Source organism: Artemia franciscana, chromosome 1 (genome assembly GCF_032884065.1).
Source record: "Artemia franciscana chromosome 1, ASM3288406v1, whole genome shotgun sequence".
In the NCBI taxonomy this organism is placed as follows: Eukaryota; Metazoa; Arthropoda; class Branchiopoda; order Anostraca; family Artemiidae; genus Artemia; species Artemia franciscana.
This window is the reverse complement of record NC_088863.1, coordinates 61871704-61896726: the sequence shown is the minus strand read 5'-3', so window position 1 is coordinate 61896726 and position 25023 is coordinate 61871704. Positions and strand designations below refer to the sequence as shown.

General features: G+C 35.9%; 1 protein-coding gene across 1 annotated transcript in view; it reads right to left on the bottom strand.

Annotated features, from left to right (window-relative positions):
• LOC136032371 (xaa-Pro aminopeptidase 1-like) overlaps nt 1-25023 on the bottom strand; it is a 73964-nt gene that overhangs the window by 32611 nt on the left and 16330 nt on the right. The window contains exons 4-7 of the mRNA XM_065712694.1: nt 23244-23480; nt 17419-17514; nt 12564-12820; nt 3336-3480 (exon numbers count right to left, since the gene is read on the bottom strand). Of these exons, the coding sequence (XP_065568766.1) occupies nt 3336-3480; nt 12564-12820; nt 17419-17514; nt 23244-23480 (735 nt within the window). The remainder of the gene's footprint in view (nt 1-3335; nt 3481-12563; nt 12821-17418; nt 17515-23243; nt 23481-25023) is intronic.

The window sequence follows — 25023 nt, the reverse complement described above, 5'->3', positions numbered from 1 at the left end:
ATTTGAATTTGAATTTGAATATTAGGTCTACAATGGTGTTAAGGATATTTGCAGATTTCTAGTTTGAAAAATTAAGGAATCATCAGGATTTGCGAAAGAAATTGGCACACAAAAACAATAAGCTCTGGCTGAAAGAAAAGGACCAGGAACAACGATATAGGTGTATGTCAGCCGAATGTTTTGTCCTATACAAAGCAGAATAGATGCTAAATAAATTGCCATACGAAATCAACCGATTGCAACAGACCTAAACGTACATTTGCCTGATAAATAATAGCGGGAAAGGGATTGCCAGAAGACAAAAAGATATATGACAGTAATAAGTTAAAACACTTTAATTACTACTCCTTCTACTACTACTCGTCCTATTACTACTACTCTTACAGCCACTACTGTTTCTGATCCTACTATTATCACCATAACAACTACCACGACTGTTATGACTCCTCCTAAAACTATCCCGACTCTTATTTCTTCTACTGCTGCTCCTACTCCTGTTAGTGCTCATCCTTCAACTACTGCTACTCCTACTTCTACTAATCCTAAAACTATCCTAACTTCCACTGCTCCAAAAACTGCAACTGCTACCACAACTGCTGTTCCTACTAATGCTCCTTCTCCTATTATCACTACTCCTACCCTTACTGCTCCGACTGCTTCTATCCCTACAATAATTACTCTTTCTACAACTACTCGGCCTGCTACTGCTTCTCTTACAACTAATACTATTCCTTCTCCCAATATTATGACCACAGCAAATACTAAGACTTTTACTACTACTAAGACTTTTACTACTACAACTACTAAGACTCCTCCTACCCCAATCCCGACTCCTAGTTCAACTACTGGCACTCCCAGTTCTACTATTCCTACAGCTACCTTAACTTCTACATATCCGAATACTGCTACCACTACTGCTGCTCTTTCATCTCCTGTTACCACTACTACTGCCCATACCACTCTGACTAATCCTATTCCTGCAACTACTTCTACATCTACTGCTCCTATTCCTACCATATGCTCCGATTTCTCTTATTTTTAGAACTGATCCACTTGCTATTGTCACTACTGCTCCCACTTTTTCTATTCCTAGTGCATCTCGGCCTACTACTGCTGCTCTTACTCCTACTATATCCACTGATCCGGTTATTCCTACTATTTCTATTATTACTAATTCTCGTAATACTACACCAAGGAATACTTCTCCTAGTAATACTACTACCATTGCTAATACACAAACTTTGAAGTCCAAACTTGAAAAAGTAGTTGGATCATTGCATGACTACAAGCTACATAGATCAAAATTTAAAGGCCCACCAAGATATAATGGTAATTATATTATTTTCTTTTATATTTCATTTATTGAAAATGTGGAGTTTTCAATTTTCGGTTTCATTTTTGAGCGGAGTTTTTATCATGTTTGAATGTGCAAGGTTTGGCAACTTCTGTTGCCTCTCGGTGCGGCTAGACCCCAATATTCCAATTTTCTTATTGTTCAAGTCAAGGTTATTGGTAGCGTGTCGTAAATTTCGAAAACTTAGGTAAGATCTTAGACTCAGAGCAACTTACTACCTTTCTTTATTTATAATTTTATAACATTGAATAATTGCGTAAACATCTGTATAAGTAAGGCTATAAGAGTTAGTCTGATAATTATAGAGACATTAGCTTGGTTTCTGTACTAAGCAATAAACTTAGTACAGAAAGAAGAAAATAGTGTGTTAAGGAGAGTATGCATCAAACAAATATTTACTATTAAATTAATAAACAGAGAAGTGCCTAAGTCATCAAACCGCTTCATTCCACCGTCACATATATTGTGAGCAAGCGTTAGATCCGTCTGATGGATCAGCTTTAGCGAAGGTCCTATCCCTGTACGGTAAAACACACAAGAGAGAGCCTTTGACTTTTTCTTAATGGGGGCAGTAATGAACGAACTACAGGGCATCAGCCAATAAAGTTAACAAAATAAGGCACCATTCCAAGCGAAGCAACTTTTCAAGGCACTCCTGTTATTTTATCTTATCAATGGATAAGATTTTTTATCCTTTTTATCATGCATCAGTTTTTAAGAGTGCTAATATGCATTTGATATCGCTATGTGTAATGATACATGATTACAGTGGAAATTCTGGCGAGTAGCCAGTAATTCAGGTAGGAAGTGATAAGAATCGCATAATCAAGTCAGGAATACTTTATGACCTTATATTATTCTTACAAACATAAGGACTTGGGGGGAGGGGAGGAGGTATCCAGCTCACACCTCCCTAATGCTTTAAAAGCTAGACGGTTATTAGTACGAGACTAAAAACTAAATAGCAAGCAAACAGTAAACAATTTTTTCAGTCAATTGGTTTTTCTACAACTTTGAAATTCACATGTTAAGCCAAGTTCTAACAAGCTAATTAATTGGTCAGAACAATAAATAACGTTACAGTAAAACTATATGATGACGGGAGTTGCATTGACAATTTTTACCAATATAAATCAAGTAATGTTGCCTCTACGATTAAAGTTTGTAATTCGTAAAAAGCTTATAAACATAATGGAGCCAAGAGAGCAAGCTAAATGATGGAAACACCGAGAAAAGTACCAGACCGAGCAACCAAAATATTTCCGGCACAGAAAAACAGCCCTATATTAAAAGTAGGGATAGCATCCTAGAAATTACGAAAAACAAATTTAAAAAGAGATAAAAAAACGATAAAAGGAACAGTCCTTAAGCACATGTAAGAATAGTTATCAAGTTGTCTTAAGTTTTTAAGTTTAAAAAGCCTTAATTATTTAAAAAAATAAATGTATTTTGCTTTCCGACCACAAGCTAACTGTCTCTACTGTTTCACTAATTTTTGGCCAAAACGAAACAGCCCCTTTTCTTTGTTCTTTGTACTCTTAAGGTATGGTTCAAGCATATAGTTTTCCATTTCCGAAATTAAAACCTACTAAAAGTATACAAGAGAAATCACTAGCTAAAAGTCATCACGCTAAAGGAGTTTCACAGAGCATGGGAACAGTGGGGGGGGGGAGGAGGAATCCTTTGATCGGTGGGTAGAAAACTAAGAGGAATACTTGGAAAAAGACAAGCATGTAAAGTTATTACTAGAGCAATACGTATTTAAACAAACACAAGATACTATTTTTAATCATTACATCTCATCTTTTTCTAACAATAATAAGTTGTATTGTTTATTCTTCAAACACAAAGTGTTAGACTATTTTCCTATTCGTAAGATTTAAAAGAATTATTACCCTCTGCATGAACCCGTTTTAAGAAAAGGCATGTTCTAGGTTTAGGTTTTCTTCCTAATGCAAAGAAAAGGAGAAAAAGCACATACCTTGTAACTCCACTGGGTTTTTCACATTTTTCATTAGCGTAATTGGTGAGGTTTTACACAGTCTTCTGCTTTTCGGAATAACACTCACTATTGATTGACTACAAAATGGACTAAACCAGAATTGCCCTTGGTCAGTAGTTCCCACCTGAAAAAGATAAATTTTGAAAGGAAAGATCTTTCAACTATACCATCTAACGTATCCTAAGACACATGCATTAATCTTGAAAACTCTAAACGTATTGGAGAACAACTTCAAACGCAGTAGATGCATAAATCATTACGAATAGCTAAAATCTACAAAAATATGTAGCACATAAAACCGCGTTGTTGCTTTTTTTTTGAACAGGATAGGCCTGGAAAAAGAAGTGAAGGTTCAGAGACTACAAACCTTTCCACTTTGTACTGTACTTTGTAGGTGCAGCTTTCCGCTTTGTAATAATTTCCTTTGTCCACTCAATCCCAAATGGAGAACTCTGCTTGTGGTGCTACAGTGGATGTCTTGCGAGTTATCGTATCCATAGCTACGACTGTAAACAGCACTGAAGGGTAACCTTGAGGGCACTCTTCGTGGAAGTTATAGCCAAGTAAACGCAAAACATTACATTGGATTCTGATTGACGAAAAACTCTCGTGGCTTTTGCTTGTTTCGATGGGCTGTTTTGATGAGCTATGCTACCTTATATGGACTACCTCCGCATTGTAGAACAATAATTGTAGGCATAAATGCATTATGACTTGGAGGTAATAGGCTTGAGATGGCTCGCGTAGGAAGTCAGCTCTGGTCGACGGAAGAACTTCACTAAGTATCGAAAATCATTTGGTGAAAATGATAGGCCCAAATTGTCCAAACTGTCCATTCAACTGAATATCCCTAGGATTTCTTGTTGTCTAGTTCTAAATCGGCTTAAACACTTTGTTTACTCTTGAAAAGTGTTAGTTTCTGACTGGTGCTGGTGGGATCCATCGCTTTCCTTGCGGCCATAATAGATTTAATATTTGGAATAATATGAAATTCTGACTTGCAATGTTACAATGTAAAAAAAAACAAAAAACAAACAATTACTGCATTGATATTTTAACTGACGAATTCATACATTTTTTAACTGAACTTGTTCAGAGATTCCGGAACTCATCTCCCGGGGCTAGAAACCATGAAATTAAGCTAAATAAAATTTATTTATTCATGCATGAAAGGAGGGGCATATAAGAAAGAAGAAAGGCTTACGAAGATTGAGGAACCTAAGAAATCTTCCTTAGGTTCGGAACATATTAACAATAGAATTTTGGTTAAAACTTTTATAACCAAACAGTTCAAACTGTTTGGTTATAGCGGTAAATGCCCCTAAAGTTATATTCTACCTGGTTTTGGTTCAAACAATCCTTCTTTATGATGCGAAACTTGGTCATTAAAGCAACTACATGAAAATACAGTGAAGGTGTTAGAGCATACCTGTCCGCGTAGCATCCCCAGGTTAAATCTGAATGATCGCATATCAAACGTGGATATACGACAAATTCGCGGTATCAAGAGATGCGTTGCCATCACGATAAAGGAACATTGACTGAAATGGTTGGGTTATGTCTTACGGAGGCCAACAGAGTACTTGCCTCGCCGAATACTACTAGCTGGGGCACTTAGCTCATGGAAGAGACAACAAGGAGGACAGCAGAAAAACTGGTCGAACTTGATTAAATCAGACCTCGGACCAATTGGGGGGTTCAGAAAGAAACAGGTCTTGAAAATCCTTGATACTGGGCAAGGTAAAAACACCTGATTCTCACCATAAGTACAAAGCAACTAAATGCCCCTTTAGAATCAACTGACCAAGATAGTAGTGATTCACTGGAATTTTACATACAAGTAAAGGATTAAATTAGTTGGATTACAGGTAGAAATATGGTATTTTAATAACCACGTTGATCCGAATAGGTATATGTCATCCAAGCCTAGCTGCATTGACCCAGAGGAGAAAAATGCCAATGGTTATGGACTGCTGTGATTTTATAGGCATACCAATCAAGTAATAACCAATACAGTGTTTGGTCACAGAATGGTCAATAAGTTAACATGGCACTCACATGATGGCTAGATAATCTTATTGATGTTGATATTGTAAATCAAAGAGTGGTGGGATCGATACAAGACACAAGCATATAGGTAGACTGTTATTAATGTTCGACACAAGGATCATCTAGTGGGGTTAAGAGTTAATCTATTCTGAAATTTAGAAATGACAACTACCCCCAGTATAACGTTGGCAGACTCCCAGATGAAAATTTGAGAGGAACTTTTCAGGAAGATTTAAATATAAAAATGGAGAGACTAAATTTTGACGATACAGAAGATGGATAGAATGAATTTATGAAAATAGTCTGCGGAATAACAGGTTTCTAAAGGAGGGTAGTTAGATACACAGTTAGGAAAATTAGCAAAAACGGATTAAGCTTGGTATAAGAGAGGAATTTTATAATGACTGTAACAGGAGTGAGTGTGATAATTGTAAAGGCATTATCTTTGTTTTTGCAGGAAGCAAAACAAAAAAATCCTTTAGCATAACTGATGATGAATATTAGACTAAGAAATTATGTAGATAAAGTTTTGAGGGAACAAAAGTTTGGTTTTGGGAAGGGCAGATAAAGTGTCAACCGAAGATAATTGAGAAGTGACTGAACCACAGGACCCTAATAGTCCATGTAAATTATATATTTTAAGCAGATATCTTGCTCACCCGATAGAGGAGCTTTAGTGAAGGTTGTGGAATAGTATAGCATACCAAATAGTTCATAAAAGTGGCAAGTGCTATGAAGTGGCGGTTCTGGCCTCTCTTACGCCCAGGTCAAAATCTTGATTCGAGCTCCTCCAATGTCCCCCGAAATTTTCAGGCGAAAATTTAACAGAAATTTCGATGATCAACAAAAATTTCCACTTATTTAAATCTGACTTTTCTTACTGTAGCCTCTGCAAAATTATTAATTATCTCGTCTCAATTTATTGCTTCTAAATCTTCGCGTTATATGCTCATTAGCACTATATCATTTAGCCGCTCCTATCCCAAATTTAATCTGACTTTTCTTACTCTTAATGGTCGTCTAGATTAACAAAACAGCCCCAAGAGTTTGGACCAGGGACATACTGGTCAAACTCTTCAAGAAGGACAATAAACTAATCTGTGACAACTGGAGGGGCATCAACTTACGACCAGGTAAGTCTTGCTCTAATTTAATTTTCATTCTTAGACTAATGATTCTTAGACAAAAATCGGGGCTTGCAGTGAATGTGAGCAAGATAAAGAGATTGACTACATCTGAATCACTGCTGATACTGAAATACAAAGATAAAGCATTTGAACAGGTCAATGAATTTCAGTACCTAGGGAGTTGCAATTGTATAAAATGGTAAAATCCAACAAAATTAAGAGGACGAGTGAATATGCTACATCAGCTTTTAATAAGTTTAAACCAATATGGCATATTAGGAAATATTCTATGAGCTTGAAACTCCGCCTCAACAGCAATGTGAAATGCATTCTCCTCTATGCAACTGAAAGTTGGAAACTAAATACCCGTCTGGAGAAACACGTCCTAGCCTCCAAAAAAATGTGCTTTAAAAGAATAATGAACATATCGTGGCAGGGAAGGATCATGAACATAAGAGTTTTCCAGGAAAACCGGTCAACTATTGCTTACTGACTTTTCGGAACGTAGGAGATAGACGTACCTTTGGCCTTGTTCTTCGTATGCCAGAGGATTGTCCCCCCTGTATATTTCATGAGTGGTGCCGTGAAGGAAGGCGCAGTTGCGACAACAGTACTAACAGGTATTGAGAAGAGGAGTGGTGTCTCTTCAACCACAGTAGGAGGACGTCAAGGCCGCAACTCAGCTCCGTGATGTCTTGCGAGTTTTCGTAGATGCCCTATGCACACATTCTCGGCTCTAGAGAATAAGGTATACGGCCTCTCTACTCATATGTTTACGAAGAGCCCTTATTATCCACATTGCACAATTCCATTGGTTTCTGTAGGGAAAAGTGTCGGTGTTGAATTATTTTCTTAATATCTTAGAGTTCGTGGAACAACTGAAAGGGAAATCAACGCAATATTTTCCTTTTATTGCTACTTAGTTTTATTTTCAAGCAATGGTGATGAAGTTATAGTAAAAATGAAAATATTGAGTTTAATTTGCTTATACTTACTACCAACTACAACCTTCAACTTTAATTTAATAAAAATAAAGCTTCAGAAATTATAAAATGATTATAACCGTTAGATTATGTATTTGAATTTTGGGCCTCTAACATTCCTGCGACCTGAGAAAGTGCCCCTTCCCCCTAAAACAGCCGCTGGTGCTATGTACGAGAACAATATCGCAGCAGTTCAGATAGGAAGTGACGTTGGCAGCTATTTTGACGTTAAATTAGGGGTTAAATTTGATGCTATGGGAGATCACTGAATCACACGTGAAAGAAAAAAACTCCTAGACTTAGATTACATTGGTGATTTTAGTGTCTTAGATGAAAATACTAGCAAAATTAATACGTATTTAGAGGTTTTGAGGGCTCAGGGTACAAGAATAGGTTCAAATTCAAAGGTAAGAAGACTAAGTCGCTTAGACTAGGAATAAATAAATATGAAGAGATGATGTTGGATAAAGAGAAGATCGGCAAACTCCATAGCTCTACTCACTACGGTAGCATTATAGAAGGAGCATTAATCTTTAATTGGCATATTATTAATGTCTGAATTTTTTCAGCGGAAAAACCACATCGAATTTGAATAATTTGTCTTGCTTTTCTATTTTCATGGTTCAACTTGGCAACCATTAAGGTAAATGTGGCTTTGCCCCAAGAAATTTGAAAATCATGGTGTTCAGGTATGAATTGGGCTAACAGTGGGCTCAAGAGGATGCATTGTAAGTCCACCAAATTAGCCTGAACTTTGAGATGGCTCAATTGAGCAATTAAGTAAGCCTTCTCCAAAGTTTATACAGCCAAATCTTCGAATAAACAAGAGCTAAGAGCTCATAGGGCACTTGTGACGAGGCAAGAAGAGCTAAGAGCCAAGAGCTCATATGGTATGAGCTCTAACAAAATTCTAAGAATCAACAGATTGATTTAAAAGGAAAATCAGAGGCTTAATGCCGGTCGGGATTTAAAATAAGAGCTCTGAGACATGGATTCCTTCTAAATATCAAATTTCATTAAGATCCGGTCACCCGTTCTTAAATTAGAAATACCTCAATTTTTCTAATTTTTCCAAATTAACACCCCCCAGCTCCTCCAAAGAGAACGGATCCGTTCCAATTATGTCAATCACGGATCTAGAACATGTGCTTATTCTTCCCATCAAGTTTCATCCCGATTCCTCCACTCTAAGCGTGTTCCAAGATTTCTGTTTCCCTCCTCCAACCAATGTCCCAGGATCAAATTTGAGTCGAAAATGGAGCATCTGAGAAGATCCTTCTATATATCAAGTTTCATTAAGATCCGATCACCTATTCGTAAGATAAAAATACTCCAATTTTCACGTTTTCCAAGAATTCCGGTTTCTCCCTCCAACTCCCCCCAATGTCACAGGATCTGGCCGGAACCTAAAATAAGAGCTTTAAAGCACAAGATCCTTCTAAATATCAAATTTTATTAAGATCTGGTCACCCGTTCGCAAGTTGAAAATACCTCAGATTTCCGAATTACCCCCCCCCCCCAACTCCAGCAAAGAGAGCAGATCCGGTCCAGTTATGTCAGTCACGTATCTTAGACTTGTTTTTATTCTTCCCATCCAGTTTCATCCTGATCTCACCGCTTTAAGTATTTTCTAAGATTTCCGCCCCCCCCAACTGCCCCCCAATGACGCTGGGTCCGGTTGAGATTTATAAAAAAGAGTTCTGAGTTACGAGGTCCTTCTAAATATGAAGTTTCATGAAGATCCGATCACTCCTTCGTAAGTTAAAAATACAACATTTTTTCTAATTTTCCAGAATTAACCGCCCCCCCCCACCCATAATAGAGCGGATCCGTTCCAATTATGTCAATCACGTATCTAAGACTTTATGGCACTTGGTTACAGACATTATTCTTTCAACAGACTTTCAACAGAAATTATTCTATATGTAACGGGATGCATCCTCTTCACTGCCTTGCTCTTTACGCTGACGTTTGACTGATTGTACCAAGGGCGGCTGATGAAACACGGGGGCTGTTCAATTAGCATTGGAAGCTTTTTAAAAATGCTAACGGCTTTAGCGTAAAGAGCAAGGTATTGAGAAGGGGGCATCCTTTCATATAGGGAAAAAATTTGCCACAATTAGTCGCAAATTTTTTCTTAATTTTTCATGTACAGTGAACCAAATTCGAACCTGCATTAGTTCAAATACGTTCACAAATTGAAAAAACATCGATTTTTTTTTTAACTTGAAGTAGAAAGCGACATTAAAACTTAAACCATCAGACATTATTTTGTGTATGAAAGGGGCTATCTCCTCCTCAATGCCTCGCTCTTTATGCTAAAGTTTGACTCTTTGTCACAACACTACTTTTTAAACAATAACAAGAGCTAAGAGCTCATATGGCACTTGTGACGCAAGAAGAGCTAAGAGCCAAGAGCTCATGTGGTATGAGCTCTAACAGAATTCTAAGAATCAATAGATTGATTTAAAAGAAAAATCAGAGGCTTAATGCCGGTCAGAATTTAAAATAAGAGCTCTGAGTCACGATGTCCTTCTAAATATCAAAATTCATTAAGATCCGATCACCCACAGGTAAGTAATAAATACCTAATTTTTTCTAAATTTTCCTCTCCCTTTAGCCCCCCAGATGGTCGAATCTGGGAAAACGGCTTTATCATGTCAATTTATTCAGCTCCCTGACACGCCTACCAATTTTCATCGTCCTAGCACGTCCAGAAGCACAGAACTCTCCAAATCACTGAACCCCTTCCCCCAGATTCCTCCCCGATTCCTCCACTTCAAGGATCTCAATTCCTCCACTCCAAGTGTTTTCCAAGATTTCCCCCTCCAACTCACCCCAAGGTCAAAAGATCTGGTCGGGATTTGAAGTAAGAGCTATGAGATATGGATTCCTTCTAAACATCAAATTTCATTAAGATCCGATCACCTATTCGTAAGATAAAAATACACAAATTTTCACGTTTTCCAAGAATTCCGGCTTCCCCCTCTAACTCACCCCAATGTCACAGGATCTGGTCGGAATTCAAAATTAGAGCTTTAAAGCACAAGATCCTTCTAAATATCAAATTTCATTAAGATCTGGTCACCCTTTCGTAAGTTACAAATACCTTATTTTGCCAAATTATCCCCCCCCCCTCCAACTCCACCAAAGAGAGGAGAAAATCTGGTCTGATTATGTCAGTCACGTATCTTACACAGGTTTTTATTCTTCCCATCCAGTTTAATCCTGATCTCTCCGCTTTAAGTATTTTCTAAGATTTCCGGTCCCCCCCCCCCAACTGCCCCCACCCCAATGGCGTTGGATCCGGTTGAAATTTAAAATAAGAGATCTAAGTTACGAGGTCCTTCTAAATATGAAGTTTCATGAAGATCCGATCACTCCTTCGTAAGTTAAAAATACGTCATTTTTTTTCTAATTTTTTAGAATTAACCTCCCCCCCCCCCCAATAGAGCGGATCCGTTCCAATTATGTAAATCAGGTATATAATACTTTTGCTTATTTTTCCCACCAAGTTTCATCCCAATCCCTCCAATCAAAGCGTTTTCCATGATTTTGCGTTCCCCCCCAAACTCCCCCAATGTCACCAGATCCGGTCGGGATTTAAAATAAGAGCTTTGAGACACGACATCCTTTTAAATATCAAATTTCATTGAGATCCGATCACCCATTCGTAAGTTAAAAATTCCTCATTTTTTCTAATTTAACACCAAGTGCCATAAAAATCTTATATATTAACAATATGCAATGACCAAAGCTTATAGCCCTTGCCCCAGGAGTTGGGGGGTTGTCTACCCCAGAGGCATAGTTATTTTGCCGTTACACTATCTATATAGCTATTTCAAAGGTTTGATCGGGTTAATTTGAGGGGAAAAGGTGTAAGAAAACGGAGGCTGGTTACCCTCTGATCACTTTTGACTCTTAAAAGGGAAAGAGAGTGTTCAATTTCCAATCATATGAGCCACATCCAAAGTTTATATCGTGGTGTTTATGTATGAATAGAACTACGACAGGTCTAGGGAGAAAAACATGTACTGATTTTAATGTCCTGGGTACTTCATAATATTCATGTGTAGTTAGTAAGTGAGGATGTATGGGCATTTTAGGTATAAATAAAACAATGAACAAATCCTAAAAGATTACGAGAGAAGTTATGTTTAAATATTGACACAACGCAACATAATTCCTACAGCTAGTGTTTTATTAGCGGATCCGTTGATCAACTGTAAATTTTAATAAAACAAAACTTGTTTTACTACTTTAAAAAAAAAAGGAGAAGCGAAGAAAGAAGAGAATCCTTTCGCTTGAGTGATCCTTGACATGAAGGCCATATACGAAAAAGAAGAACATTTGACCAGAAAATAATTGGATTCCCGAGCCAGCTATTAAAAATCTTTATTCCGAATTATCATATGATTCTAAAAACAAAGTTTTAAATTTTTTTTTTAAATTTAAAAAAAGAAAGCAGGTAAATTACAAATGATTCTGAAATATCTACAAAGTGACGAAATACTTGATGCGTCCTCCAAGAAAGACATATCTTAAGAATATGAAGACAATGGTAATGCAAAGGAACAGTCATTTACAAGAGAAGGGATGAAGAATCCATAAGTCCCAAAAATCAGCGAATTTTCAGCATCCCCATGAGGGATAATAAGCATTATACCAGGCTATTCTCGAGCTTGAGTAGCACTACTTTCGAGCAAAGTAGCAAAATTAATGTTATCAAAATTTTTAGAAACTGACGAGTCAGTTACTGTTAAAAAGTCAGTTAATTCTTCTTCAATCTTACGTATCAAGGAGGAGAAGGAGACGACTGAAATCGACGATCAATCAAGACCAAAGTTGTTGTTTCCAGAAGCTCGTAAAAAAAGTAAAAAAATCACAAAATTAAAAACAAAACTGTTTTTTTTTTTTTCCTTTTTAAATCATTCTTGCAATGAATTACGCCATTCTGTTAAAATGTTAAGACTAAAAAAGATTAAAGTGAGAAAAAGAAACAAGTATCTATTTAAAAAAGTGAAACAATAATATATAAGAGTTCATACCATTGAATGAATAAAATCTTTGAGTTCCTCATAGGCATGTAACTCTACTTTGACATCTAAAGCAATGCCTTCGGCTCCTGATTCTCTGATATCGATCTCCACGAATGATCCCGGCTCCAGATGGAGATGCTGTCGAACTGCCACCGTAACTTTGTCAGAATCAACAAATAAATGCAGTCGACCATCTGGACAAACCACAACAAAGGAAAAAAATAATGGATTGTAAGGAATATCTGACCCACGAAGATTTAAAAGCCCTGAAAAATTAATATCTTATCACTATGAAAGACAATAAGACTTCAAAAGAATCAAACTTACCCAACATGAATGAATGAATGATTTTTTAAAACGGCTACTCACAAGCTCAAACAGCCAGATTTATGTTCCCGTCAAACAAATGTAAAAATTAAAAATTATAGTCGTACTTCACCCTCGTCGGTCTAAGATTCAGGCAAGATAATGTAAGCACATAAATTTACTGCTGGTCATCCAACATAAGCCGGTCAGTCCATCTAGGTTTCGCACCACGCACAATTCATTAATTGACGTGAATTTTTTTTTTTAATATCAATGCAGAAAACGCAGAAAAAAAGAAACAGAAATTACAAACGGCAGGCGCGGTATACTCAGTGTCGTACACTGGATTTTACAAGAAAGAATACTGAATTGAAAGAAGAAAAATAAAATGAAAAGAGAGAAAAAAATTACAATGGCAGGTATGGAATACCAACTATTGTGCAATGGATTGTACAAGAAGGAGTACTAGATTGGAAGAAAACATAAAAAAATTGGAAAAAAAGAAAGTTGAGAAAAGAAAAAAAAGGCTGCAATTTTGATCACTTTTTTGAACGCCCTTTAGCTTAAAATCAATGTTTGATGATCGATACGTTCACCGTTGTGCTTATTTCCGTTTTTATTCGAACGAAACTATGAACGGCGACTGGCAACGTCAAAAGTCTATGGCGAAAAGCAACAGAACGTCGAACTTTGACTAGAAGGACGTTGGAAGTTCCACTTGAAATCACACCAGGATAGAGTTTAGACAACAAAATGGACAAGCATGAGCTAGAAGTCTTGAAAATGGCTACTTTCAAATAAAAGATGAAAGTTTGAAGATACTTTTCAGCCTGGAAAGTATTAGGTGCAAGACAAAAAGGATTAGCTCTTGACTTCCGGGGAAAGTTAAGGGTAACTGGTTGACTAGCCTATTTAGGATTTGACCTGTTGTATAAAATGGCTTAATTTTCTGCTCAAACGAGAAAGTAGGACATTGTATAATTAGCATAATAAAAGATTCAGTACGCAAATGTATTAACTTTGCAATCAATTAAATTTGCATGCATTAGTTTAACTTTGCCTTGTTATAATTATCCTCATTAGTCTTAGGGTTTTCTTTTCTGAGGTAACATAGATTAAGCTTGATTCTATCACTTGTTGGAACATAACTCCTGACCTTCGGCTGAAATTTTTATGCAAGAATTTGTACTAAGCTGGTTTGAATTCTAGATGATGGCATTGAGTCATTGGCACCAACTGAGGGGGGCATCCCCTTCTCCTTGAACTCGATAAGAAAACCTTTTAGGAGATATTTTTCTCTGAATAACCGTTTTTGATATTCCCCTTGAAAATATTCAACATTTTTACCACCCCTCCCCCTGTTGACTTCAATTTGAAAAATATGCGCTACTTTAGCTGTCCATGCTTAATTCCTGTTTTTACTGAATAGCGCCAAACGGCCTCATAAACGTCCACCGTGCCGTAAAAACGAAAATTAAGCACTTAAACGTCCAACACTTACAGCTCAACTGCTTCACTGAACGGTGATCAAATACGGAGCTAAAGAAAGATTAAAAATGGCAGGCATGGTACACAACCTATGGCACTCTGGAAAGGAATAGAAACAATGCTGAATTATAAGAAAATACAAGAAAAGAAAATTAAAAAAAAAAGTAAATGATAATCAAGATATAGGCTACCAGCCATGGCACATTGGATTGTAATAGAAAGAATACTGGATTGCAAAAAGTCTGAACCATGAAGATTTAATGGTCTCTTTATTATTATTATTATTAGTGCACTATCTGAGTGATAGATCATATGAAAGTGGAATGAAAACAAAAACTGGAGAAAGCATTAAAATATGAATAAGAAGCTATGAATTAGAGGCCATGGATAAAATTGCCGAAGATCTGGAAGATGCATCTAGACGGCATAATAATAAAATATTTTACTGGCAAGTTAATAAATTGTGAGGGAGTAGTCAATCTGGACGTGTCCCGGTTAAAGTTAGGAACGGTACCATAACTATTGGCAAGAAAAGCGCTAAAAAGAGAATGGCAGAATATTCTGAGAATGTGCTAAACCAAGACAGAGGAACAGGAGAAGATACAGAGGAGAATGAAAAAGTTTGTGAAACCTTCGATGTGAAGGAAGATTTATTTTTCGAGGAAGAATTAGTAAAAGTACTAAAAGGACAAAAAATAATAAGACCCCAGATGCTGATAGTGCGCTAAACGAGTTCCTTAAATATGGTGGTTATGAGGTTAGAAGTAAATTACTGAAGATTACGAATACGATTTTGTAAAAGAGGAAGTACCTAGCGATTTTAAGAAAACCCTAATTAAATCCCTGTGTAAGACAGGAGATATGTGTGAGTGTGGTAATGAAACAAGATCCGTAGCTTACTTCGTATTAAATCAGGAGTTAAATAAGGTTGTGTCCTATCCCCACTTATATGGACCATATTGATTGTCTTTGTCTTTAGGAGCACAGCAAAGATAATGGGAGACCAGGGAACCCAATGGGAAAGATGGGGAAGTATAACGTTTCTGGGCATAGATTATGCTGCTGATTTAATCCTTGTAAAGAAAAAATGAGCAAAATAAACGCGCTTTTAGAGATATTGCCAGTCGTGGGTGCTAGAATAGGTTTAAAAATTAATCTTAAGAAGGCCAAATCGCAAAGGATATGAATAAATGAAGATGAAAAAGTGACGTTGGGTAACGAAGGGATCGATCAAGTGGAAAACTTCACTTACCCTGGTAGCATTACTAGTAAAGACGATGGGTGCAGCGGAGATGTTAAAAGTAGAATAGCCAAGGCCCAGTGTCTTTTTCACACTTGAAAAAAGTTATGCCTGCGAGCCAAGATTAGAATATGGCAAACTAGGGATGACAGTGGTCAAGCATGATTCTGAAGCATGGCCGATCCGAAAAACGAAGAAAAATTTGCTAGATATTTTCCAGAGACATCGCCTACAGATTGTTTTGGGTACTCGACTGACTGACTGTATTTCAAACAGTAGGGCGTACGAAAGTGTGGCGAAGTGCGGCTTGGTGCCACGGTGAGTCGTTATTTACAGTAGAATAAATATAACAATAGTTATTGTACTTTGTTAAGTAGGTCTATCATATTGGTTTATGTAAGATCCATAGTAATTAAAACGCGATTCTCATTGGTAGATTATTTTAATCTAACCAGTTAGACGATTTTAGGTTCTTATGCTAAACTTCCGTGATGGAATGGTAAGGAAAAGCCCTTATAATACTTTAGAAAAACAAAACTTCATCCATATAAACTTGTTCATTTCTATATGCGGTACATCTCGGGAAAAAGTCAACCAACGCAATAATTTTTTTTATATTTTTTTTAGTCTTCTAAATTCTATTTTTTTAGTCAAATTTTTTTTTTCAAACATGTGGGCATGGAGGAGGTAAGGGGGTTGTTAATATTTTAAGACTCGCCCTATTCTAAAGTAACTAAAGTAACTAAGCAGTGCTAAAACCAGACAAGCTAAGAGGTAGACGCACAATTAATTTCTACGAACTTTTGTTCTCGTTTAGATAAATTTCAAGATAAACGTTAGGGAATACGACTACTTGCTTGATGGGGTAAGGGTGTGTTGGTTAAACTTGAATATTACGAATGATGACCCTTAACAATCTTTACATATTTAAATTCTATAAAAAAAATGAGACATGTTTAGTCAAAAAGTTGTTTCTGAAAATAATCTAGTTAAAAGTTGAAAGCCATTGAATAGGCCTTTTTTTAGCTGGTTCTTGAGCTGTGGAATCACTAGTAAATTTCAAATGTCAGTATTTATTTTTTTATCAGAGCCCGCCCAAACACAAAATATGCGTAGTTTTTCATATTCAACCCAGAGAAAAATGTAAGTTACAATTTGAAGTATAAAATTTGTTCGAATCAAAATGAAGCCTTTGATTTTGCCCCCCCCCTCCCTTCAGCCCTATCCTAGTCCCGCCTACATTTTATGTTGACATGAAAAAAAAACTTCCCAAGGATTATCAATCTTTATCAAGCATCCCCATGAAAAGAAAAAAAAATACAGCATAAGGGATAACATTATTCAATAAGGTGGCAGCTCAAAATTCAGCTATGATCAATTATGAAAGAGTCGCAAGAAAAAAGCCAAGGGAATTTTTGGCAAGTACCATGTATATTCCATATATGGTTAATTCTGTCATAAACGTGTATATTATAAAGATTACAGTTATAAATTCATGAAAATAGGCCTGGGATGTCAATCTTAGCACAACTATAACTTCAGTGGTAAGTTCAAACGACAATAATAAGTACGAAACAGAATAAATAAACACAGTGAATTACAAGGAGATTATTTAGGAGGGAGGGAGGGAAAACGCGGAAAAGTGTATATTGAGGCCCAAAGAGGCAAACACAGAGATGGTTTTCCTCCTGTTCTTAGGTGTAAACGGAACCCTCAATTTCATGGATTTCAAAATTGGTTTTTCATATCTTTCTATCTCAAGTAACTATGCTGATATTGATTTTAAAACGCCAAAATTAATAAATAATAATAATAAAATATGACACTTACACGCGATATCATCAAGTGTAGTGACAATGTAACAAGCAGCCTTTTCTGCTTTAATTTTTTGAATCACTTCTCGAACTTTACTTTTCCAGGTGCGACCTATTATAGAAACATACATAATATATTAATGCAAACAAAGCATAATTTAGATACATATACCCTACTACTATCAATACACATGAGTCTAACATTTGGAAGGGGAGCGTATCTGAGGATTGTCCCCGAAGTGACAGGTGAGCGGCGAGTCAGCAGCCTTAAGGAAAAAATCGCTAATTTTTTTTTATAGAGTAGAAGACCGTTTAACCAATTAAGGAGCAAGATAATTATATCCATACGTAATGAGCCGAGACATATTCTATTAGATTTTTCAATTTGACACAAACGATTACTTTAGGCATAATTTTGCTTGAATACGATTACCATTTAAATATAGTTTGGAATTAAGATGAATGAATAAAGAAATAGTTTTTCAAACACAACATGTCTAGTCAAGGATGACACTTTTCCTGTGATTTCTATCCAAGCAAAAAAAGCTTGGGACACAAAAATAAGATTAAGATAAGCAAAGATGAATCAAAATACAATTAAATTACACAGAGGAACGATAAACTTTAAAGTATAAGCTATCAAGGATAAAAATAAGAAGTAAATGAAGAAAAAGTGCAATTATAGCAAACACTTGAAGTTACCAATGAAAAAATATAATCTATTTATGCCTTAATTTGTGTCTTTAGAAGCATAGGCGTTTCAATACGTTTAAACATTGATTAAGAGTTTGTTCTGTAAACACGTTATTTTTGTATATTAACTTTTCAATAAAATAAGGATTCATCATGTGTGATTTCACAACGGACATTGATCATTGGATTATTTTATTGACATCTTTGCTACTTGAATATAAATTCCTTTGGGACTTAGTGATTCAACAAGCACAGATATTTGCACAGAAAGATTTCATTACTTTATAGAAGTGGTTCTTAAACTTGTTTAGACACTGTGCCCTTTTTACCCATAAATTTTTTAGGTTCTCTTCTCAGTTACCGATACCAAGTTAACAATTGGAAAAAAAATATAAATAAAATTGCCAGACCTATAGTTATAGGGTTGTTTTATTTTTTTTTGGCCGGCCACGTACCCTGAAAAATTTGTGCGTACCCCCAAGGGATACACGTAGCACGGTTTAAGAACCACTGCTTTAGAGGATTGAATTCTTTATGCACAGCAGCGGTATCTATAGACCTAGAATATTGCGGCATCTGCTCAAAAAGAGTAAAACAGGTGGCCTCCAATGGAGAAAATGCAATAAATTGTCTCATTTTATGGATGAAAAAACTAAGTACTAAATTACTTGAAGAAGACCTTTGTGTGCGTAGTGTTTGCGCAAAAAGATTCTCCAAAAAGCTGTATTCTAACTTAATTGAAGTCGAGAAATAACAGTCTAATACAGCCAAATAACAACGAGAAGAACCATGATCAATTTAAAACAAATAGTATTTTCCTGGTGAAAACTTGTTGACAATAACACTAGCCGATCCTGGCAAGCACTGAGACTTATGGTTGCTATAGAATACGTGGAAAGAAAACACTGCTCAGTTCCTGTCCTGAGTTACCTCATATGTAAACCCCCCCCCCCCCAAAAAAAAAAAAAACAGCCCCTCACCTGACCGTTATCAATGCGCACACCACATGCTTGGGGCCAGCACTGGAAATTATGCAGAATGTCATAGTCTCTGCTCTGCAGAAGCCCTCAGGGCGATACAATCTTTTTACTTGTGAAAAGTACTTACATCAGGTAAATAAGACGGGCTCAAAATGTCCCATTACCGATATATCTGTTCAATACAGTAGTTTTGTTACCAATCAAGTCGCTTAAACTGAACGAGAATCCTCAGTCCCTTAATAAAGTTGAAGAGACTCGTGCACTGGATGATAACCGTGAGCAGAAAGGCGGGGAATAGCACATTTCTCCACGCTTGCGTGGATTTTTTTAAGGCAGCTGCCATGACGAGTATTGTCTTCTGCCACACAAATCTTTGTGTAAAAAATTTGTTCATGGCTGTTATTTCATGAACTGCTGTCCTAATGTGCCACAGAAGATAAATCTGCGTTCCGAAGACTGAATTACTGAGTCCGACAAACGGAGAGTGAAAAAATGTATCTCTGTTGATGCAAGGATACCAGATACAGCTATATCTAGTCCCGCTTATGAACTTGAATCTCATGCCACCTGTCTTATAACTGCCAATGTATATCTCTCCCCTTCATACCAACCCCTCCTCTTGAAACCCTGGAGAGACTGGCAAGAACCAACATTAGTCAGCATACTTCCAATTAATCCGGTCCAAACAACCATTTGGATTGGAATTTCAAAGAAATCAAAGATTCAACCACCCTTCAAACCATGTTTTCAGAGTTTCCCAATTTAGAACCGATTCAGTGTGCTGGCAAGCAAATTCGAAGTGCGTAAAGCACTTCATTCATCCCTATTCATTTCCAAAAATACTAGCATTTAATGTCTGGTAACTTGTAACAAAAAATGAAAAGATCGAATTGTGCTTGAAAAATGAAATTGTTTATATTGCTTATATCTGTAAACCGTGGTTCACGATTGAGGAGTTTGTTGCATTTGATGGATACGATATCTACTTCAAACCATGAAAGAGACCCGATGACAATTTACAATAACACATGCTGGTAGTGTTGGACTATTTGCCAAATCATATATAAGTAACTGATTTCTCTATCTCAGCAATATACCAAATATACACGGTTTTGATATTTTATTGGTTTCGTGCAGGCCTAAGAGGTAACCTAGAGAAGTGACATCACTGGTGATATGTATTGTAACTATCCGCCCCATAACCCTTACCGTCGAGATCTTGTGAATTACTTACATCATTGTACTGACAATGTACGGTCCTTGCATTCTAACGCCGGTATCATAATGTGTGGCCACTTGAATGATTTGGATCCCAAATGGTTAAGCGATTCTCTTTCGCTTAAGCAGGTTGTCAATGTGCCAACAAGAGGTAACCATAAATTGGATATCATTTGTCTTGATTGTCCTGAACATTACAATACCCCAGCCACATTACCTCCATTAGATGAGTGACCACTTATGCGTTACTTGGGTACCTAATCAGCTAATTCCAAATCGGAAAAAAGTGTGATGTACAGGCCTTGCACACCTGAGCTAGTAAATCTCTACGGGAAATGGCTCATAGATCGTGACTGGCGCGATATCCTTCACTGACTGATGGTGACAAAATGGCAAGTTTATTCTGTAAGAAACTGTTCGAAGAATACTATAAAATTTTCCAACAATAAAATATATATGTGAAATCTTATTAAAAGCCATGGATTACCTAAGATATTTGGGATCTGATAAAATTGAAGAATGAATTACATTTAACTGGACCAAAGGAATAATTAAAAAAAGAAAGAAATACACAATAAGATGCTCAAGTAAGCAGTGTGGTTCTAAAATAATACGTGAAATATATAAATCCAACGAAGGAAGTTTCATGGCTCATTTCAAACATTATCAGTAGAAAAATGACCAAAGTTTTAGAGAGAAATGATGATGGTAAACCCCTGCAATCTAATGAAGTTAGTGATTTTTTACATCAATTTGTAGAATTCATCCACGACTAACAATCTTATCACCTAATGACTCATTTTGAAATATCCCTATCCTATCGATTAGTTGTGTTGCTAAAAAATTGAAGGCGCTCTATTCTCGTAAATCTAGTAACCCAAGTGAGAAACCGATTAAATTCACTACTGAGTGTGCTAATCTTTTATCTACTCCTTTTGACGGAAATTTTAACCAATGTTTTATTGGTGGTGTTTCCCTATTATTTTTAAATAGGCATGGATTGCCCCAGTCCCCAAATGCGGGGCCCCTGAGGATATAACTAATATGAAGCCGATTTTAAAAAAAACGGCTCTTTTGAAAGTATTTTAGAGTTTTATTTTTATATGTTTATTTAAGGATATTAAAGATAACTTAGATTTCCAAAAATTTGGATTTAAGTCCGGGCATGGTGCTGTTAATTATTTGGTTGAATTGTTGGATACCATCCTTAAACATTTAGAAAAATTTATGCATTATTTGTTGCATATGTTGATGCATTATTGGCTGATATAGTTAGGGCTTTTGACAGTACTGACCTAAATATAGTATTGGTACGTACGTTGTCCATTTGTTGTATGTACGCTTTCTACTTTTCCTTTTAAAAGATCTGAGTGTAGCCAACTCCTTCATCATAAGCCATTCGGATTTTTAAATATTTCTCTACAGTCCACCACAAGGGACTAAATTAGGCACACTTTCAATTCTTAATGTATTTAACTGTATGTAAAAAAAAAATTGAGAGCGTCTCAAAATCGCTGATGACTTAACTGTCTGATCACTGCGACTAAGCATCCATGACTATCGAGCAGCCTGACAATACGAGAATTTTTAATGATCTAAAAGCTGTATTAGAACAGGTAAAACTGATGGTCAGTGAAACTAAGAGCTCTTATATGACCTTTATCTCCTAAGATAATATATGACCTTATCTCCTAAGGGTCAATAGCCACTCTTCTTATAATTCTCTACAGCCGACAAAGAAAATAGTTAAAATACTTCGGATACTTTTGGACGAAGATTTAAAATGGAAATCGCACGTTGAATGTATGACTTATAAATGCACCACACATTTCATTTATTTTCCAACCTGATGAGATTTGGTATACCCACTGAGGTTTTAAAGTCTGTATACAGCAATACAATACAGTTTCCCTTGAGTATCCTTTTCCAGCTTGGCATCCGGGTTTGACCAAAAATCAATCAGATAGACTTGAGATCATACAAAAAAGACCTGTAAAATTATACTTTGACACAACTACTCAACATATGATGATACACTGAAACAACTCAACTTGAATCACTTGATGGTCCTATATATGAGCTAACGCATCGATTTGGACTAAATTGTTTGAATCCCCTTACACATCATGGTTTGTTAGCCGACCTCAAGAGCCCCTCTACAGAAGGACCAGTCACTAGACTCGACAAATAAAAAAGAATTGTCCACAGTTAATGACTTACCCAGCTTCTAGTACCGAGAGATATTGCAAATCGTTTGTCCTTTATTGCACTGGGTATTTTAATAATACTACCTCAACAGATATTTAATATTTGATGGTCAGATAAATAAAAATTTATTTCAGGTATTTTCCTGTTAGTACCTCTGAATGTACCAATCATTTATATTTTTAATTTCTGGTATATTCTGTAAAATCTGTCACTATTTCAACCGCGAAAATTGACTCTTGATATATATTCATTTTATTTATGACTCATTTTAATCTAGTGACTTTGAGGAAGCTCTTGCTGCTTTAAATTCTGTGTTGCTGTCTATTTGTTTTTTTGTTTTGATTCATATTTTATGTCTTCTTTTATATCTTCTTTTCTCACTCTGACATATTCGTGTTAACTCCTGCTGCTGTAGTGAATAAATATATTCCATTCTATTCTACTTCCGAAATACCTTGTTGTTTGAAAAAAAAAAAAAAAAACGTTCCAGTTTTCCAAGCATCAATGACAGACATTACGTTAAACAAAATTCAAAGAAAAAAAAAATCTTGAGAAAACATTGAAAAACCGTGATTTGATTGTGATGTTATTACATGCACAAAAAAAATTGAATCATACAGATGTTAACACATTTAAAACAAATTTCTTGTTCATCTTAGGCAACATTTTTCCCATTTATGTTTTTTTGTTGTTTTCTGCAAACAATTTTTTAAATTTATATAGTTTTAAGAAAAACACAAACCTGTGTAATAGATTTCAAGCGGTTGGATAGGATATACATCAACACCAGGACGATCTTCCCAAATAGCATCAACCAAGTTTTTATCAACAGCCACAAGCTCCTGTCCGTATTTATTAACGTCATTCTCCAGATTCTCCCAGGATGAGTGGGTCACAAGCCAAGGGTCGGCTCCAATTCGTGCTCCAGCTGGTAAATTTTTACCGATCCATTCAGTGTACGATACTGATTCAGCAGTCCCTTAATTAAGAAAAAAGAAATGGTCATTAATATTCAGCTGTGCAGCCAGGGAAAGGTCTAGGGGACTCGTTTTCCTAAAACAATTGACATCCTTTTTACTTTCATATTATTGTATTGTATCAGATTAACAACACTTTTTGACTACTAAGGCCCTCGTCTTCACTCTGCAGCGTTGCTACAGCTGGGTTCGAGCCCTGTGCCATATTACCGAGCTGAGATCGAACCCACCACGCCACCACAGGACAATTTTATATAATTAGTTCCATTCAGTATTCAAAGAGCCAAACATAATCCTTTTTTTTATTCAAATGCCATATGAATGAATACCTAAACTAGGACTAGAAATCTAGTAATATGAATTAGAAATTTCAAAATTTTACAGGTGAGCAAAAATAAATTTAGGCGTCATATGGCAATATTTTTTCTTTAATGCGAGAACCTATTATAATAAACACCAGATATATCCTTTCATTCTCACCACACCAAACAGACTGTGTTCTGATATTAAACAACCAGATTTTTCCACTTTTTATATTATAATAAAAAGTCTTGCCATTCCAATCCCTTTCTCCAAAACAAATGACAAAGGAAAACTATATAAAATCAATTGAGAGAAAAACATATTTTTCCACTTTTTATATTCTAAAAAAAGGAAAAAAAGGATGATACTTCTTTTTAAAGCCTTAGAAATTTAGTTAAAAATATCAGTGTTGCATCGACAGCTGCAACCTAGTGAATAGTGAACCACGGCCTATAGTAATCAAAAGCTTAAAATTTTGTTTAAAAAAAAAAACAAAAAAAAACTACTCAGTGGAAAAGGAAACGATTTGTAGCCGATTCAGGAATGGTAACTGTTATTTCAATTAATCTTAATAGTAAAATGCTATTTTGAAAACAGATTTAAGGGAATTTTGAAGGGTAGGAGGATCTGACTCGAAGCATGAGTAAATAAGGTTTATTAGTTTATTTTTAACACCAATAAACAAAGAAAAGTTAATAAAAAAAAAAAAAAAGTTATTTTGATGAAAGTAAAGAGGGGAAGATGAAAGTTAAAACAAACAGTAATTATTGCTTCCCACCTTATGGTTCAACAAGAATGACAAGATTCTAGTATTACTGAATGTTTCCAAGCTACATTCCGTATCATTTCACTTAATCATTCATTCAACAAGATAAATCAGGAATATACCCTCAACCAGACTTTTGGCAATGAGTTTGAACTTAAATCTGATAATAATAAAAAAAGGTGCCTCAAAATGTTGATCAGATATCCCAATACCCGTTTATATAAACCATTTATTCAAAACATACCACCGTCTCGGGAATGTGCAAAGGTCTCTTTACAAAATTTAAATGTGCATAGGAAAAATCAATTAAGGTACATATTATGTTTCCATACATGTCCAGATGACTGATTGGTTACTCAAAAAGCCCAAATTACTTTTTCCTTGATTTTTTTTAGGCAATATGATGCACTATTCTAAGAAAAATTATTCTTGCCATTCCAACGCCAAACAAACTGAGCTCCCTTTCTCCAAGACAA